The sequence below is a fragment of the Oculina patagonica genome, chromosome 6, assembly GCF_052425735.1.
Source record: "Oculina patagonica isolate OP01 chromosome 6, crgOcupat, whole genome shotgun sequence".
NCBI lineage: Eukaryota > Metazoa > Cnidaria > Anthozoa > Scleractinia > Oculinidae > Oculina > Oculina patagonica.
The window spans coordinates 9,508,640-9,528,845 of record NC_135763.1 but is presented as its reverse complement, the minus strand read 5'-3'; the positions used below and the strand labels follow the sequence as shown (position 1 = coordinate 9,528,845).

General features: G+C 41.0%; 2 protein-coding genes and 1 non-coding gene across 3 annotated transcripts; 2 read left to right on the top strand and 1 right to left on the bottom strand.

Annotated features, from left to right (window-relative positions):
* The first annotated feature begins 109 nt into the window (after positions 1–109).
* Positions 110–184, top strand: Trnat-ugu (transfer RNA threonine (anticodon UGU)). The gene has a single exon. It is a non-coding gene; the product is annotated as a tRNA-Thr (tRNA).
* A 311-nt stretch (positions 185–495) lies between these two features.
* On the bottom strand, positions 496–14,134 carry LOC144659004 (iron-sulfur clusters transporter ABCB7, mitochondrial-like). The gene is made up of 14 exons (XM_078519533.1): positions 13,942–14,134; positions 11,615–11,698; positions 10,952–11,143; positions 10,219–10,348; positions 8,753–8,939; positions 7,913–7,994; positions 7,116–7,204; positions 6,858–6,945; positions 5,892–6,066; positions 5,217–5,374; positions 4,704–4,873; positions 3,629–3,758; positions 2,396–2,671; positions 496–1,795 (listed from the first exon to the last, which is right to left on the bottom strand). Exons 1-14 carry the CDS (start codon positions 14,074–14,076, stop codon positions 1,574–1,576), a joined length of 2,118 nt encoding a protein of 705 aa, XP_078375659.1. The 5' UTR covers positions 14,077–14,134; the 3' UTR covers positions 496–1,573.
* Positions 14,135–14,544: 410 nt separating this feature from the next.
* Positions 14,545–19,932, top strand: LOC144659016 (dehydrodolichyl diphosphate synthase complex subunit Nus1-like). Its single transcript, XM_078519551.1, has 5 exons — positions 14,545–14,938; positions 15,087–15,221; positions 17,715–17,864; positions 18,796–18,895; positions 19,650–19,932. Exons 1-5 carry the CDS (start codon positions 14,560–14,562, stop codon positions 19,738–19,740), a joined length of 855 nt encoding a protein of 284 aa, XP_078375677.1. The 5' UTR covers positions 14,545–14,559; the 3' UTR covers positions 19,741–19,932.
* The last annotated feature ends 274 nt before the right edge of the window (positions 19,933–20,206 follow it).

Here is a 20,206-nt window from a genome sequence, read left to right as displayed (position 1 = left end):
ACCATCTTTATTATCTACTACACCCTTTATGATTTGGACATTGCTTATCCTAGTAGTATGCATGACGCGTGTCACATATCAACCTAGTAAATGGCCCAGCTCACCACGAGTCTCTCGTAGCTCAGTTGGTTAGAGCACCCAACTTGTATCTGGGAGGCGATGGGTTCGATTCCCGTCGGGGACTCAGAATTTTTCTTTGTCCCGTGTTCAAAAAAAAATCATCTTCACTATCCTTACTTTGGGAAACAAAATTGTATAAATCCTTGTGGAAACAAGCTGTGTCGCGCCGACTAACATGATGTTACCTCAAATTCAGAACCATAAGTTTTGTGTACTATTTGCCTCCAAGGGAAATGCCAGTTTTTCTTTCGCTCAATTCTCATTGTTTACCTTCAGTAACTCACCCAGTGTTTCCTTTGGAGTCAGTTATTCAGTGATTGGTATTCTATTGATTTGAAAATAGCTTAAAACAAGCGCAAGTTATTTAGATATTGTTTTTAATTGTTTTAATTATTTACAACACATTTACTAACGCTACAATACAATACTCCATATATTAATTACACTACTCTGCACTCTGCAATTTATTTAAATATTCGAAACCGAACAGAAATTGTAAGTTACCATTTTACATAAAGCTATAATACACTCATTATCAAAACGCATCAAGAACGCTTTATTGGAATTTGTGAATGATAAAATCACTCTTCGGCTGTGTTTTAGACACAACCCTTTAAATGCGAGAATCAAATTCACCTCAGAAATTCATAACACAGTCGAAGGAACAAGTGCCAGTTGATGGCGACATCACTTCTCCGAGAAGTGACTGAGCCCGCGGTTTTCGTCCGAGAAGTTGCTAAGCAACATGACGAATTTGTACGAGCGATTGCTTTCGGTTTACTCGCGCGCGCTCGCGCTTGTTTTTGATTGGATAAAATAATTTGGAAACTCTTCGAGAGCTTCAACGAAGATTGCCAAAACCGGCAATTATTCCCCCGACTGAACAGCACAATTAAATTCTTGTGAATCAAGTATACAGAACAAAATGATGTCGCGGCAAAAAATAAACAGTCAACCTCAGACGGATTAACTGTCAAATAGTTGAATCACGTGACGTTGTTTTCTTTGCAAGACCGGTCTTCAAATGACATTTGAAAGTAGCCAATAACACAGCAGATGCTGGTATGTTGGGCAATCAGGCCATTTGGCTTGCGGAGCTTTTCCCGCACTTTCCACAGGTTACATGTTTTCCCGCGTTTGTCGCGGGTGGCACGAGTTCCCGCGCTTGTCGCTGGTTGCACGTTTTCCCGCGCTTTGTACCGGTTGCACGATTTCTTTCTTCTTTCTCTCTAATTTTTTTTGTCTTAGTTTTACAAAAGGCGATAGGAAACCGGCCAAAATGTCCACCTTTCAAAGTGTGTGGTTGGTTTGTCATTCATGCCAGAAAAAAAGATCCTTTTGTTCCCAACATGTGACACTTGGAGCAGCGTCCTCTGCACCTCGCTTCCACGCTTGTACCAGTTCCTTTACATTCGTTTACATGCCGCAGCCGATGTACCGTCGCCGACTTGACCTAACTGTGTACCTCCGCCTTGTGCGCCTCGTGCTGTTTGTGCCACAAGTGAGCGTATAAACTGTTCGGGTCTGTGATCAGTGAATAATGAGCACCTCTCTCGCGCACGCGTCCGTCTTCCAGCACAAGGATTTCGTCAGCGTCTACCACAGTGGACAAACGATGAGCGATGAAGATGGACGTCCGGTCTTTTGTGACTCGCCTGAGGCTGTTTAGGATGTTCTGCAACGTGAATGCGGTAAAAATGTTTTTAGTTGCAGGGATACAAAAAGGTACTACAGTAAAGTTGAAGCGCTTCAACGCGCGCACTTTGCTGTGCTTCTAACGATTTATCTTCGAATGGATCAAAATAAAGCACTGTAAGAACACAAAAGCCACAGTGGTCAGCAGATGCAGACATTCAAAGGTGGACGTTCGAACCTTGGCCGTTATATTCATGTTGTGATCTTAGGTAAATTAAATACTTACTCTTACTTACTCTTACAATGCCTTTCTCTACCTTCAAAGTGTTTAAAGGATAGTGGAAATTTCTAAAAAAAAGACCTGACAAATATTGTGGGATAGCTTGCGATAACCTAACAATTAAACATTCCATCTGGCGGGAGAAGTAACACTTCAAGCTGCTTCATGTTACTTAAACTGACAAAAGCTACGGATGCGTAGGCTACTGTGCTCGCGAGCAAACTTAAACATTCTACACGAACCCTACCCTCCCACGAGTTAGAGCGCCGCTCCCCCTCCTCCCCCATGCCCCTTAATTTGACCTCGTCACTCAATGCGTTCGCTGTATTACTATCCATAATCCGGCGTAACAAGTCTTACCATTTCAGTGATAGAATCCAAAGATGACGTCGCTTCATCGTACATTAATATCGGCGGATTCTTCAAGATAGCCCTAGCGATAGCTATCCTTTGTTTTTCACCGCCTGACAGCTTCAAACCTCGCTCTCCGACCTGAGTTTGGTATCCTTTGGGCATGCGCTGTACTGCGTCGTGGATCTCCGCCATCTTGGCTGCCTCGTAAACTTCATCCTCTGTCGCTTCAATGCGACCGTAGTTAATGTTATAGAACACATCATTGTGAAACAGAACGGTATCCTGCAAAGAAAGGAAGAACACTTATAACTAAGGGCCTGTTTATATGGGGGTTGTCCCTGGTTGGGGGCCCTCCTCCGCCCCCCGGCGGGCTTTCCGCTTGCTCCTGTTTGTGGTGGCTCGGGGGCGGGGCCCGGGGGGGGTCCTCGCTTGGTGGGTGGCCCTGGGGCGCCCTTCCCGTGTTTGCCCGCCCGGGCGCCTCGGGCTCCTGTTCGGCCCCTCGGTCGGCGGTTTGTCTTGGTCTCGTCGGTTCGCGCGGGCCGTTTCTCTCCCGTCTGCGGGGCGCTCGTCCGGGACCTCTCTCGCTCGTGTGCCGGGGGGGCCCTCCCGGGCCTCTCTCCCCCCAAGGCTCACGTTGTGCGGGACCCCAATCCATGTGGAAATTCACGTCAAAATTCTGGCGTACTGAGGTGTCACCTTCAAGGCCTAACAAATTTATGAATTTTGGCCACTAAACGTTTACTAGAATATCGAAGGATAATTATCATTTTACCGACAGATTGCCCTTTGTGGTGATTTTTTTTAAGCTCTGAGCTTGAAAGTTGAATTAATTTTTCTAGTCTCACTGCATACATAATTAGCGCATCACAGAATTTGATTTAAACCCTTCAAAATGCAGCGTGCGTTCATACCTCGGGGCGTGCATGATGCTTTGCTGCCTCGATTACTGTCATTTTTGCCGGCGTTCCGTTGGAGGAAGATTTTGTCGCCCCACCTTCCTCCCCTGGTGCTGGTTGACAGTGCTACCCTTGTTGCCCGCTATATACCCTAGATGCCACAGTAGTCGCGGACTCCTCCCATTACTTAGTCTACCGAGATGTGGTAATGAGGTATGCAATGAGGATGAATTACTGATTTTATAGCCCAGTTGTGAATCAAACCCTCTCGCTAATATAGGTTTTTTCTTTGATTTGCAAAGACAATAGGTAAGTGATACCCTTGAACAGATACAGACATTACCTGTGGTACAATGCCTATAGCTTTTCGTAAAGAATCAAGAGAGAGATCTTGAATATCGTGGCCAGCCACCAGAATGCGGCCTTCTTGAGGATCGTAAAATCGGTACAGCAAGCGGACGATGGTGGATTTGCTAAAAGAGATTAAGAATATTAAATGCGACAAAACAGCGAAAACTTTAGCCATGCAAACTTGCCCATAACACTCCCACCAGAAACCAAGGAAATGTCAGAAGTGACGGGAACAATCATGACGAAAAAAAAAAAAAAAATTTTTTATGGTGTTTTTGGGTTTTGCCCTTTAGGAAAAAAGGGGGAAAAAAAAAAAAAAAAAAAAAAAAAAATAAAAAAAAAAAAAAAAAAAAATTTAAAAAAATTAAAAAAAAAAAAAAAAAAAAAAATTAAAAATTCTTAAGCGCAAAAAATTTGCAAAAATTAATATTTTTCTCCACGTAATCCGAAAGAATTAGTTTTCTAATTTTAGTTTTGAATGCAGCCACAGCAGCCACAGTCGGCGAGTTTTTCATTTATTTTCATTTATTTTCCGCAATTTCACATAGAGACAGCAGACAACAAAGAAAGGCAGACTTCAAAACATCACCGAATTAAATTAGCCTGAGTATGCAGTGATTTAACAGCCGGTGTAGTGTTCTGTTGGAAATCCCCGAATCTGATTGGTTCTCCCATTCACTGACAGGACAATTCGCTCATGGGAACTTCGGGCTCGACGTCTAGTCATTTATAAGCACAAGAGATTGAGGGTCTACCATGGTTAAGGTCGCCAGAAGGTTGAAAGTTCCTGGGCTCCGACTTAAAACACTCCGGGTTCCAGGGCTTCATTCAACTGCGTTAGGGCTCTAAGGGAGACGTGAAAGAAAAGAAGCCTAGGGCTCCGGGATCGAAATCAAACACTTTACTTGTCTAGGGCCTAAAGACCCTTCCATTGGGATTCTACAGGGGGGGGGGGGGGGGAGGCATGCATTCCACTGGGAACTCGACCCCACCCAGTGCCCCACCCCAGCATAACCCTAATGCTACCAGCCTTCGTCCGTATGACATATCCTTGCATTTTAACATACCCCGAACCGCTGCCTCCTACAATAGCAATCTTCTTTCCCGCTGGAACAGTAAATGTCAGACCGTTCAAAATTTTCTGTCCTGGTAAGTAGCCGAACACAACGTTGTCAAAGATAACATGCGACTTTTGATCGCCAGGCTTTAGAACAAGAGGAAAACCACCAGGCTTCACCTAGAATGAAACGATAGAAAATCGGAGTTAACAGTGCGCCACTTCAATATCCATGAAATATTTTCCCCTGACGTCAGTCACTCGATCGAAAAATGAATTCCCCTCACCGATAACCACAGATTTCTTTAATTAATCTTAGGGACCGTTCATTTTTTATGGGGTAGCGGGGGTTAGTGGGATTTGAGGGGGGTCAGGGCAAAAAAAAGGCTTCAAAGGGGGTTCATGAAAAAAAATTTCCTGTGTATTAAATAGGGGGAAGGGGTCATTCCAAATAATAACCTTTACGTGTTGTATTGTAATCAGTCAAAAGAGATCGTCGCAGAGACATGTCTACCGACCGTACCTTGATGGATGAAGAAACTTTATGAAGGTCAAACAATGTCTGCATATCAACCAGTGATTGCCTTATGTCACGGTAAACAGAGCCAAGGAAGTTAAGTGGTACGGATAGCTGGAATAACAGACCATTAACCATCACCAGGTCACCTACTGTCATTGTACCTAAGGGACGAAAGAAGGGAAAGAAACAAAAAGAATTAAACGCCAGGAACTTTTTTCTCACCGCCTCCTGAAGGCGAAATACCCTGGGAACGAGGGGTCGGTCGGAATCCTGCCGCTTTGACTGAGACCGCTGATTATTCTGTTCTTTGACTCGATAAATATTAATAATCGGGGATTCTCCAATTGCTCAACGGATTCACCGCATGACCATACGCATTTATATTATTGCCTCGTTTGCTGAGCTTTTCAATTAATTAAAGCAAGTTCAAGCCACTCAAAGTCAAAACTCTAAATCGTGAATAGGTTAGGCGACTTTCATGCACAGATCACTACAAATATAAAAGAAATAAGCGTTTTACTGCAAAATTGCGCTATAATCCCACAAAGAAGAACTGCTATGTTGACATGTTTCCTGAAGCACCCCTAAGCTAGACATTTTTTTTTTCCAGAGATCGCATCTCATTACTAACAGACAGTTATAACTTGCTACAGTTTGAACACAAACATTTAAATGTACCTTGTAGGATTTGCTTGCTGGCCAGTATCATGATCATACTCAGTGAAGCGCTGAAGATAAAGTTCTGTCCCCAGCTGAGCAGAGCTAAACTTGTGGTTGTCTTGAGAGAAGCTTTCTCGTAATCTGCTAGGAGCTTGTCGTATCTCTCGGCCTCAAATTGTTCATTGTTGAAATACTGAAAGGAAAGGGGCATCTCAATCAAAACGACATTGCGTTCCAAAGTAATCATTTACACATTAAGTTTGAGCCATAAATCACTACACGGAAACGTAAGCAACTTCAACACTTTCAAGTCAGTTTTTGATTGGTTTACGAATAAAATATATTTTCACTCGATTCTACTTCTGAGACTTTTAATCACGGCTCTGTATATTTAATAAAACTAATTAATACTTGCACGTTGATTGTTTGCATTTCATTGTTTCTGTTGTTCATTTAATTGAAGCGTGCGAGAGCATTTTTTGAGTTTGCAGAAGTTTCAACTCGAGAGGCAGCTCTCGCACGCTACAAATCGAGAAATGAAAAGATAACAACGTTTTTAGACTTGCCACAAGTCGACCCCACGAGTTTTCACATAATCCCGGCGCGCCATAATAAACAAGACGAAGGACTTTATTTAAAGTCTACGTGTCTTTTTACTTTTAACGTTGCTAAGAACTTTTAATGTCCACAGACGGCCGTTACTAAGGGCGCTTTTCATCTGTCAGCACTGGCCGGCGGGTCCGGTGGTTTTAAATGTGAAAATATGCGCATTTTGCATGAAAATTTTCCCACACATCCACCATAGTTCAATATTTATATATTGACTGATTTGACAGGACAAATCTGACTAACAAGTAACAACGGAATTCTGTTCTCAAATATACCACACTGGCCAGCGAGTTCTGACAAATGGAAAGTGCCCTAAGTAATCTTATCATGATTCTAAAGGCCTGTGATGGTAGGATGGTAGGACTGTACTGGTACCTTAACTGTTTCATAATTAATGAGAGAGTCAATGGCTTGGGACCCTGCCTCGTTATCTGCTTTGTTCATCTGCACACGAAATTTGGTCCTGCAGAGTGTGTAAAAAAGAAAAAAAAATTATTAATAATATCACTGCGGTTATCAATAACACACAACCTTCAGAGCAAAAAGGCTAGACCGAAAGTCGGACAAGAACGAAGCTCGGAATATGGAGTGTTATTCACAAAGGAAATCCATGGAAATACAATGTAACTCTACCTCCATTGTGTTACTAAGAGTGTGAATGCAGCATATGTTCCAAGACAAGCTAGTGTGACCAGGGCAAATTCTTTGCCACAGCGGTATGTCTGCAAAAAAGGAAAATTGTTAAAATTGTGTAAACAGCTCAATCTGCAGAGATCTGTATAGTCTTTGATTGGTGGTGAGTAACTGGACGGCGGGCTTTTTCCCTGGGGGGCTGCTGTGCTGGGGGGGGCGGCTCCTCTTATCTTTTTTTTTCTTTTTTTTCTTTTTTCCCCCGCTCCCCGTCCCTGAGTAACTTGGTTTTGAATGGGTGCAAGTACAGGTAACAACCTATTCGAGTCACTAGTTAAAAATGTTTGTAGGGCTATGCCATCAGATTAGACACAAGGTTCCAGAAAAGCTTGTAAGGCAGGGAGTCAAGAAGGAGCTTCAATAAGTCAAATACCCACTGTTCCCACTCTTCTTGTCCCCTGCCCTCGTTCTCTTCCCTGGCCTTGGCTGGGGCCGGGCCGGTCCGTCCGCTGGCTTCCGGTCTCGTCTGCGTTTCGTGTTGGGCGTGTTCGCTCTGTGGGTCTGTTCCCACTCCACTCTCCTTCCCCGGCCCTCCGTCTGTCCCCGGCTGGCGGCGGGGGGGTCCCACTTAGAACTTTTCTATTAGTTTGTCAGGTCAGAAAACTGACCTTGTAGGGTTTTTGACCTGACTGATAGTGGGGTGGAATGGAACTGCCATCCATCCATGAAGTCTCTGATTCACGGTTCTGAGCTCCAACCTTACAAAGATATATTAAATGCATTCAAGGTAAGAAACTTACCAATATTCCAGACACAAGCAGCACCTCAAAAATTGTTGGAAAGATGTTAAACACCAATGCACTCAAAATGAAGTTGATACCCCTGTTAAAATAATCAAGTCAAGGTTAAAATATCCCCTTAATATGTTTATTTATTTGTAATGCTGTAAAAGGTGGTTCTAACATTTAAGTGCAGCAATTTAAATGCAAGCTGTTGAGCACAGCAGCATATTAAACAGTACCACACAAAATAAAAACTGAAGGTGTTTCTACACTGTAGCTTTTGAGTATATGGAAGAAATGCAAGTGTGCAACCATTTAAATGGAAGCAATTAAGCTGTGATTTCAAACAATGCTGTTTATTATCATGTTTATTATTACTTTTTAGCCTGTGGATAAAACTTTAGTGCATGGGCAATCAAATAACACTGCTTTGTAGTACATGCACTTTCATCTAATAGCTGATAAACATACTGTTCAAGGTGGCTCTTACTTTCTACTATTAATAATGTTTTTATGCATTCTCGTCCCTGTAGCCCTTTCGTTTCTCTAAGCTGGCTTGGCACAATGAAAACGGAGGGCCTTGGGGATATAGGATTTTTAAATTAATTCGAATTTTTTTGATTGGCTGTTTGGAACAAAGAATTCCTAAACGGAAGTAGAAAACGTTACGACTCTCTCATACATTCTTTTGAAACGTCATGACTGCATACATAAAGACCGGAAGTCTTAGCATCTAGGACAGGAAATCCTGTGTCCCCAAAGCCCTTTGTTTCCTCGTGCCAAGGCCCAGCTGGCTAAGAGAAACGAAAGGGCTATGGGGACAAGAATGATTTTTATGCTGTTTTATTCATTTAGTACCTAGTTCCTCTGTCAATGGCTCTGGACAATGCACCTGTCTGCCTCTTCAGATGAAAGTTCAAGTCCAGATTATGGAGATGAAGAAAGGTCCTTTTTGCAACAGAGCGAATAGACCCTTGAGCCACTTTGGCAAACACAGCATTTCTCAATTCATTGAAAAGAGATGCACTTGTTCGGGCTGCACCATCTAAAATCAATTAATTAATGCATATTACATAAGATTACTACACTACAGCAAAAAGTTCCAATAAGCCCCACCCCTCAAATCTTTGATCAAATATTGCAAATATTAACAATTATTATTCCATGAGCACGCAATGGATATGAGATGGTAAATAGCCAACAAGGCGCGTAGCGCCCAGTTGGCTTTAATGATCTCATATCCAACAAGCGCCAGTGGAATAATTGTTTTATTAAAAACGCCCAAAGAATTGCAAAATTTAGCCCCCGAGCTGTTTTTGTGGACGCGTATCGGCTACCATATTAAATTTGTGTCAGTGGTATATGAGCTCATATACCATTGCCTGTTAACCAATCAAAATGTAGGTATTGCAATATACCATTGCTCACGCTCCCCCTGTTTTAGTATATACTAAAAGGCCATATACAGAGCTCAGTAACATACGGCTTAAACAGCTGGGGCCAAATGGTGAGGAAAAGGATCATGAAGGGGACAATACACTACCGGTAATGGTTTTCATTTGCGTGCACCTTTTTCTACCATACTTAGCACATTGCCTTAGTTAACTTGTTCACTTACTTATTGAAAATGTCAAATTATGACATCATATTTGATGATGTCCCAAAAATGTGTTATAGAAAGTTTCTAATACCAAATATATGAAACCCATTCTAGCTATGACAAATATTTCTTGAGTTATAAAAATTTAAAGAAATTTCAGTTTCCCCTTTCCCTCTGGGAACCTTGCAAATCCACTTAAAATCTGTTAAATTCACCAGTACCTATTTATACACCTACAAAGTAGGTGGAGAGAGGCACTGTGAAAATCAAGTGTCTTCTCTAAAGGCCCCGCCAAATGCGCGCAACATTTCAATGCAACATATCCCAACATTATTGGGTCATGTTGTGAGATGTTTTGAAGCAGCTGGTCAAACGCATGCAACATTTCAATGCAACATATCACAACATTGTTGTGCACAACATATTGCACGCGTTTGGCCACCCGGCTATTACAACATGTTGCAATAAGTTGGATGGAGCAAATTGAACTAGTGCGCATGCTCCAGTGCAACAATGTTGCACGAACATGGCCAAACAAGTACAACATCAAATAACATCCAAAAATGTTGCGAGATATTGAAAGAAAAATTTGACCTTTTTCAAACTTGGTCCAAGGTAATGACACCAGTCACATGCCCAGTGCTTTAACCCAGACCCCTCAGTCAGGAGTTCAGCACACCAACCATTAGGCTACCATAACAAAATATTTTTTAGTTAGACTCACATCCCAGGAGCAGTGCTGTCAGTGCAGTAAAGACAGTTCCACCTGCTGTCTGAACCAAGGCAGCGGAATCCAGGTTATTGAGATAATCAATAGCATACTTAAACAAGAATGGGACCTGCACATTCAACAGCTGAAAAAGAGATTTTATCACAAAAATTTTAATCCAAATGTACAAATGTATCACGATAATTATTAATGCAATGAAACAATAAATAGTTAAGAGTTGCTAGAACTCCAAGGGAAGAGGAAAACCCTTATAAAAAAGTTTCCAAAAAGTACCCTAAAAGGTGTCAGTCTATTCTTTAAGTCTATTCCTGACTGCATGGTCTTTACTTCAATATTAATTAACCCACAGGATGAAGCAGTATATGCCACCTTATCATCAATTGACAAATAGCTCCTGAGGTTTCTTGTTAAGCCTCTACAGCTGTATCATTTTCTGGGGTACCAGTAAATTCTGGTGTAAAAATTTCTGGTATTCAATTCTGAATTATTTCCTTGGTGGGGGAGGGGGATGGCACGCCTGATAAACCAGGGTAGCCACCATGTATCAGTGGAACTCACTGTAGTCTTCATGTACTGAGAAAACTCGCAATGTACCTTATAATATCTCCTTACAAGTACAGTTATGACCAAACCAAATTAAAAAAAAACTAAAGGAATAGAAATTGTTTGCCACATAACACATAACCAAATGTTTTGGGTAAAATTTTTTTACATGTACAATGTATACCTTTGCTCCAACAAGTAGCACAACTGCAGCGACCACTCTTTTCTTGAGGTCAGGCCTGTCTTTAGGCCACACATGCTTAACCATCCTCTTGAGTATTGTGATGCCATCGGAAGACGCTAAGCCCTTTAGGCTTTTTTCTGTCACATTTGCACCTCCATGCTGCTGTCGCTTACTTATAAGGATGAGTCCTGGCTATAAACACAAGAACGAAATGTTCAACACAGTCTGCTTATAAGGTAAGGAGTTTACCAATGCTTTTCTCAGTTTTTATATTAAAGTGACTAAGAGTACAATGTACCCCTTGGATGGGATAAGAGTTCATTGATACAAATTCTTTCCATAAAAATGAATACAGATCAATTTCTATGTTTGAAAAATAAATTATCACCAGAAATGCATACTCTGCCAGTGCTCGTAAAAAAATAAAATAAGAAAATAAGGTGGGGGCCTGCCCCTAGATCCGCCACTGCATGTCAGTGGGAGGAAGCATAGTTTTTTGCTCGTTCTCCTAACCCCTCCAAGAAAGGGTCCACTTTAACTCTGCCCCACCACCCTTTATTCAAGCGAGAAAGGGCCCATTTTTACTTCATGTATCCCTTTTTTACCATTTCTGGGTCTATCATAGCAGACTTAAAACAATACAAGTATCATGGTTTATTCTACCTTACAAGAAGAAAATCTCTTGCTCATGGAGGGCAAAATCTTTGTCACAGCTATATTGTGTTTTACATAGTGTCCACATGATCTCTACACAAAAACAACTCAATATTAGCAAATTCCATATGAAATTATATGAAATCAATCTACCATTATGATATAACCTGTTTATGAAACCATTATAAGTGTAAAACTACTTGAAAATAGAAAACAAGTGTTTAATAGGTGTGCCTAACCCTCCTTCCTGAGCCAGCCTCACAGTATAAGCATTTTATGGTCATTTTTTTAGGGGGGAAGGTTGCAAGACATTGAAAATGCTCCACAGTACAGAGAAGTGCTCAGAATTTCTCATTACTCTTCTTGTACCTAATATTTCTAGGGAGATGCCATCTCATTAAATCCTGCTTAGAGCCAGGCTACTCCGTAGGCGTTCTCGGCTCTGGGGAGTCTGGGCTCCATAGTGGGCAGTGATGTCACCTAAGAGCATGCTCGCCAGCTCCCGCCCCAGGCTTTGTGCGGTCACTAAAACAAGAGAGAACCCCTAGGGGACTAGACTGGCTTAAACAAATTGGACCACAATCTCTCATCCTCAGTGATGATGTCATCACCAGAAACAAAAGCAAAACAGGAGGCTTGCTCAAATTATACCTGAGGAAGACTAATTATTTAGCCGATCCCTTGGATTAAAACATTAAGGGCCTGATTACATGAGCCGGGCTGGCCCGGTTAGCCGGGCTGGCTCGGTTTGCCGAGATGACTTTCAGCCCGGTATTACATGAGCCTGGTTTGCCGAGATGACTTTCAGCCCGGTTTTAACATGAATGATCAGAGCACGAATGATCTTAATCACCTTTTTCCGGCAATTTGGAGGTTAATTTTTTGCACTTTTGCAGCTAGATGGGTTACGTTACCTCTACATCCTATTTAGAAGGAGTAGCATTGATTTTTTCGTCGGATATTGTGCTCGGAAGAGAAATTTAATGCTGACCCGCTTAGCCGGGCTGGCCCGGTTAACGCGATTACATGGAAAATTTCGGCTAGCCGACATCCCGGCATCGCAATACCGAGATCTCGGCTAAACGGGCTGGCCCGGTTGTCATGTAATCGCGAAGTTGATTTTTGTTGCGTTTAACAGACGTGCCGAGATCTCGGCAAACTGAGCCAGCCCGGCTAGCCGGGCCAGCCAGGCTCATGTAATCAGGCCCTAAGAGTTACCAAACAAGTGGTAACCACAGGTAAGAAAGTGCGGGACTTGACGCACTTAGAAAAGGTACTGGTACGAGAGTGCGTAATTTTAGATGGCAGTGTCAATAAATAAATGATAAAATGGACAAAAGACAATTATCCCGAGTAACGCGTCACGCAAGGAATGCATGTTTTTATCGTTTTGGGAAGTGTAATCGAGCACGCGGTGTCAATTGAGATGTGATTTTTCTCAGTCGGTAAACTCGCTATGTTGTGCTCGCCTTTTATTAACGTGGCACGATTAATGATAAATCACGCTTAATTGCCGCTAACTGTAACCGGCCGCGAACCAGTCAGAGTTGTTTTTTGTCGGATTGACAGTTTAGTGAACTGTAGTCGAGCATGCGGTGTGAATTGAGATGTGATTTTCCTCGGTTGATAAACTCGCTATGTTGTCAGTGTTATAACGAATTTCTCAAGAATAACCGTTGTTGGAATCATTCGCTTTGCCGTGGTTTATGCGTGATACAATCAGAGCAAATTTTCGCAAAAGCAACACCCGTAAAACACGTCTGCAAATTGTAATGTTTGCAATCTTCCATGTGACAGAAGCCTAGATCTTATGTGACAATCGTTCTTGGAGAACAGATTTTCTCTTCCGGTGTTACGACAAACTGTCGTGATTGACACATTTTTCGCATTCCGATCGTTCTTAGTGGAAGAACAAAATTTTCAACTTCCGTTTTCGGTTCGCTTTCTATTAACGTGGCGCGCACGCGTAAAACGCAATCCGCTGGTCAGTGTCAAGATTAGGGTTGCGGGCCTCTCTTGGGCCCGCAATAAAGGCCAGGAGGGGGACATGGGAATTGTCAGAAATGATCAATGTATAAGTTAGCAAATCCAAGAAAATAATATTGTTGTCTTACGTTGACGATTGGATACACGGTTCAATTTCATGTCTATTAGATTCAATGATTAACTAATTGTAGCCTCCATCAATGGGTAATCAAGCTCGTAAAAAAGAAGCTCTGAAACTCCCTAGCTGATATATCTGATCGTGCAAAATACCATTTATAAAGGCAGCGGTTATATAATTTTAGCAGCCTCGTTTATAAATATTTTGAAGCATTTGTCATAAATTCGCTTACCTGTACAACAGGCGATCTAGACAAATATTTCGAGCCAACATTCAAGCCTGTCTTTATGAACAATCGAGGATTAGTCACTTTGCAAGCCCCGTGTAGCTGAAGAAACCCACAACATGTCCGAAACATGGGCGCCATCTTCCTTCCAAATTGCTTCCTCCATTGATGAAACAACTTTCTAGTTTCCAGTCTCGCTCCGACTGCATTGTCGGGCGGAGAGACTTACTTCCGGTCTGGAAGTCTGGGTCATTTGTGGGACCTTGTTATTTTTTGTTCATTTTTACACACTTTTGACCCACATTGTAAGTTTTTCAAATATCTCTACAAAATGTATTAATTCATGAAGTACTATGTCAATAGCGCCACGTCGACTTGACAAAAACATTTTTGCACTAGCGTTACCGTTACCTGGGAAACTGAAGATGAAAGAGACACTTTGTCCAGCTTGGACTAATTTTTTCGTTCAATTAGCACGAGATTTGTCCATTCTCAAATTGACGAAAGTATCCCTTATTCCTCAATTCAGAAATACGTAAACTGGCGAAACAGGAAAAAAAATAGTGATTGATAAAGAGTCACGCAAAGCTACCGGAAGTTGCACGTGTGTTCTGACTCGTACGCATGCTCACACGCTGTCACTTTTCACTGGTGTTCGATGGAAATTTTACAAAATGGACGTTGAGCGGCGGTAACATTGGTTTTCTTAACTCTTCACCCACGATGTGGGTCTTTAAATGTTTCCTTAGTTTTATACATCTACTATTGTACTTAAAATCAGTCATAGCTATTTTATTTCAACAAATTAGGAGTTATTTCTCAATCAGTTTACGAACGTGTACACATGGAGAAATTAGGCACGACTCGAGAAACCTCACAAAACTTCCACGACACATCAGCTTTGTGGTTCTGGAGTCTGATATTAGTTTTGTAGACCTTGCTCAACTTATTGTCTGGTCAATGGCTATGGGGATTCCATATATTAGCGTCTATGATAGAGAAGGTAGGCTGTTTTAAACTTATTTTCATGTACTGTAATGTATGATGCAATTTCGTGTTTCGTGTTACAGAGCTTTAATATTCCAATCGTAGACGTGCATTTCTGCAGTCAAGTGCAAACTATGTTTTAAGAAATACTTCTTGTTCTTTAGGTGTACTAAAGAAGAATGTTGCAGCTCTCTCAAGTGAAATTATTAGGAAGCAAAAGGAAGTTTTTACAGAGGAATCCAGCAAATATACATTTGTATTGAGAACAAAGGACGTAAAATTTGACTGTGAGCTGCTAGGTAAGCCGGAGTAGTTTATGTTAGATTTTAGTAAAATTTTCTTAGATATTCGGATGTTTTTTTTCTGATTGCGTATTAAGAATTGGAGTCTTCCTTGGGGTTCCAAGTCCAAGGTAACTTGTTACTCAAATTACACTGAAAATTGATGCTCAATTTCCTTCCTAAATTTAAAATCCAATGAATGAAGCATTTCCGATTTAATCTTGTTGACCTTGTTAGACCAGAGTGCTCTGATTTCGTGCTGTGACAGTACAGTGTTCAGTACATTTTTGCCACGTAGATAGAAAATTCATATTTTTAAACTTTAGCATAGCCACAGCATGTACTCATGTACTGTACTTTCTCATAGTCCTTGCAAGCTGATCTGAGTTGTTCAGACATTTGAGCAGCTTGATGAAGGTTGTCTTATGTAAAGCATGTGACACGACACTAAATACAAAAATTTGTATTAAAAGGTCGCATAAGTTGCCCTTATTTCTGCCACCAGCATGTTTTTGTTTGGTTTTACCTTGCTTAATCTGCTGAGAGAGTTATAAATATAGCATATCAGGGATGTAGCTAAGAAAATGCTAAGCTGGCTCATCAACAAGCCCACCTGGCTTTTCTGGCCTTCGCACCCCTAAAAGTTCACTGAAGTCTCTGTTTTCATGTGAAAATGCAGCCAGATTTAAGTTCTCTTTCAGACAGTCAAATTAGCCGACAACCCTGGCATATGTAGAACTGTAGACATGCAACAAGGTTTGCCAACATTGGCAATTGAGTGTTTTCAAGCTTTAAATACAATTCTCTTCACCATACATGTAATTTATTTAATTCCTCACCACAGTTGGTCAACGTGACTTCACTTCCTGTTGGTGTCCTTATTTTCATGTTCTACAAGATCTGACCATTATTCTATGGTTTCCTAACAATTAACTTGATCTTGGAGAATGTAAGGAGCTTTGCATGTCAAAAGTTTGAGACTGTGCCCCTTTAACCTCACGAGTTCTGTTGTTCTGTTTATATGGTGTTTGCAATACAAAACGCTCTTCTCTGTGTCCATCTTAATTCTTTTCTTCAAATGACTTCTTGAGGGACCTTGATTGTGTGCATGTAAACCATTTCCCTTTGGTGATAAGTGGCTATATTCTCCTGACCTGCATGTTTAATGTTGTATTCCCATATGAAAGGGACGGGGATGCTCGTCTTGCTTAGGGGTATAAATTTCGGACTTTGGGTCTCGCTTAGGGTGTTCTGGTCAAAATGGCAATATTTTTAGCCGTCAGGGTCTCGTTTAGGGTTGCACATGAGAAAACATACAATATAAATTCTCTTTTTAGAATTTTAGTATCTTTAAGGGGTCTTAAATAGCTTGAGCCATGCCCAGATTGGATTGGATTAGTGATCAGTGTTACTGTGTTAGTGTTTCTCTTGTCATGTCCTGCACCCAATTCGGGAGGGGGGTGGGGGGAAGGAGGGGAGAGGAAGAGGGAGGGGGACTGGCCCCCAGTATGTTCCATTAGCAGGGCGCGACAAAAGTGCTGTCCGATAGCCCGGGGCTAGTGGAATTATCTGTCGGGCTAGCGTATTCTGATCACGGGTTGCCCGACGGGCAAGCAACACACGGGCAAGAAACATTGTTTTTTTTATGACAGCCTTCAGAAATAAATGTGCATCAGACAAATTAGACTACAGGGAAAAATTTGGGGCTCAAAAATGTGACTCACTGCATCCTTGGAGACAAAAACTCTCCTGGTTTTATAGTTGCCAACTTGAACGTGGCGACTATATTTCTCTCTGTTAAGATGAGTAACGGCCATTTTCTGAGGAATTGTGTCTTTCCAGAAAATAATATTGGAAGATCTTTGCTTCTAAAGCATTCACAATAAGAAAAGAAGTCATAGTTCTCCAATCCATGGTATTGCTTTGCCGTAAAGTACTCCATCACTTCGTAAAACTTGCAAATGGCTGACCGTTTTTGAAAACGCCCCGAAATGCATTGCAGGCATTGGGTACGTCATGTATGCATATGAATTATGTCTCTTGAAATGTATCCTTCAGGATCCTTCATATTTGCAATCCTCTACATAAATTAAGCTACAAAGTTAGTTGCCACAAAATCGTTATGTGTTTGTTTTAATTCTTGTGGTAAGATTATTTTCTTTTTCTTTTTGAAGATTTATGTATTTATTGTCTCCAAAGGAAGAACAATTTTAAATTTGCATATAATTAATTATGCAAATTACCTTCGGGCTAGCTTCTCAGAGCTTTGGGCTAGTAAGATAAAATAACAGCTTGCCCGAAGGGCAAGCTGCCTTTTTTATTTTTGTCTCACCCTGATTAGCAGATTAGTTTTCCTGCACTGTTGTAGATCTTAACAATATAAATCAACATCCAGTTAATTTCTATACCCCATCAGGGAAGGGATTTATTACACACAACAAGTGGGGCCAAGGTGACAACTTTTAACAGTGGTAAATATTAATTTCTCAATGATATTCTTTATGTTTTTAGCTCCAACACAAGTGTGCATCAGCTTGCTGTCAGAGCACGATGGTAAAGGAGACATTGTAGAGGCTGCCAGGGAATTTTGCAGGGGAATCCAAACAAAGCATAGAGCACCAAAAGAAATGGAACCAGATTTACTTAACAGCATTCTGAAAGGTATTAGTTGTGCAGTTCTTTACTGGGCCTTGTAATAACATGTGGGCTCTTGAAGATCAAAACCCAAGTAATAAACAATTATTGTTTTTTTGCTGTTGTCAATTATAATTTTGACAGCAATCATTGAAACTTGGAAAAACAACAAACCACATGGATCAAAATCTACCAACCACATATCACAGACATGTCCTTTTGAACATGTAGAGGCAAACATCTGTTTCTTAAGAGGTCTGCTAGATGATTGACAGCAGTGAAAAACAAGATATCACTGCTAATTAAGAGTGTCTCGACTTGTTGCAAATGGTTGTAGTTACCTCACTGCCAGGTGGGACATGTAGTGGCCTATGGTTAGCGTGCTGGACTCTGGATGGGGGCAGCCCTGCGATGGACTAGTAGTAAACTACATTGAGCATCTCATCCAGGGGGGAGTAGAAATACTCCTAGTCATGAAATGCTATAGAAACCGGGATAAGCTCCTGACCATTGGCATGGGCTACTTGGCTTGGCACAGACTTATTTAAACTTTTACCTAATTTACCTTACCTGACTGCTGGCAACTTTGTAGTCCACAGATTAAAATAAGTTAAGTCTGCATTGGGCCAAAGTATTCCCTCTTGCTAGGGGTAATCAGTCCCTAGTTTCTGTAGCATTATGTGACTAGTAAAAAAAAACCTACTCCCCCCTGGATCGGATACTGGTCCATCACAGGGTTGCTCCTACTCAGCCCCTAATTTATATACCCCTGGTCAAAAAGAGGTAGTGTGGGAGCAAAGTATTTTGCCGCTACATAATGCAGTGACACTGGCCAGGGCTTAAACCCAGATCACTCTACCCAGAGTCCAGCATGCTTACCATTAGGCAGCATTGAGGCCACATGCAAGGAACAAGTGAATCAAGTCCAAATAAACAACATATGATTCCTTTATTGCAGCTACTTATGGGATACCAGACCCTGAACTTGCCTTCAAGTTTGGTGACGCACAAATGATAATGGGATATCTACCATGGCAAACTAGACTCACAGAATTTTTGTAAGTTATTTTTTAACTGTGTTTGATCTCAGTTGATTTATGCCTACCAGGTCAGTGCATTAAAACTCTCAGACGTTTTCTGTACCATGAAGCATAGTACTGAGTGGCTTGTTTGTGCTTTGCAGGCACATATGTACATGTATAAACCCCATTACATTATTTTGTCAGATTCCCTTTTGTTAACAATTTTTCAGTATCATGATACTTATACTCTTGAGTGATTTATTTTAAAGTTAGGTCAGGTCTTCCTTAATTAGTAATAAACATTTTGCTCAGGGGCAGGCAATTATTCAAGGAAAGAGATTGTTTTCGGGACTACATGTAGACCCTTGATGGTCTGGATCAGTTCTCGAACATGTACAGTACATGTAGTCTTGTACAATGTAACATGGGTGACAGGGGGAAGAGAAAAGCAACAGTATTTCAAATGTAAAACTCCAGGAAATATCCATTCCCACCCTGTGGAAGGTCATTGCAAATTCTGAGGGGGTGGGGGTCTTAAAAGCCAAAATTTTTAAAGGAAAGTACAGTATGAAGCTTACGGTAGCTGGAATTTCCAGTTCAGGGGGGGGGGGTATGGATATTTTTCTGGAACAACACAATAGATTTTTAAAAGGTGATGTTCAAGGGAGGTTAGAACTATTTAAAGGGAGCGCAGCACGTGATATTCATTCCAGAAAATGTAATTATATACATAGATGTACATGTTAACAGCATATATTCTTTCTTAACCATTTTATTCTTCCATCCACAGGCCTTTGAGAACTCATATCAGCATTGACTATTCAACCTTTCTATCATCTCTTAGAAGATTTGGATGCTGTCAACAAAGATTTGGGAAATAACAGCAATTGTGTTAAACTGTTGCTTTGTAAAATAGGAGAACGTTAAAGCTAATTTTAGGAGTATTTTTATTGACATTTTGTAAAAAGTATTTATAACTATCTGATTTTCTGTTATTCTACAATTAAATTCTGTTTATGTTCTTTAAGGTTAGCAGCCTCTATTGATCAATAAAGTGAAAAGATGAATTGAAATGGTGCAATTTTTATACCCAAAAGTAGTGATCCTCTATGAAAAGGAAGTAATAGAAATAGGCTGCTAAATAATGTCCTTCATTACTTTTGGAACTCAGGATCTGAATTAAATGTACATGAATGAGGGTTATCAGCCATTGCAATCTGCCTTCCGTCAAAGATGGCGGCTGTACAGTTTACCATGATACCTTGGGATTCTAACAAACCTTAAATGGCACATAGAAAGCCATGTATTTTTGAAGTTGCTCCCTGTACTGTCAACATTGTTCTTGCT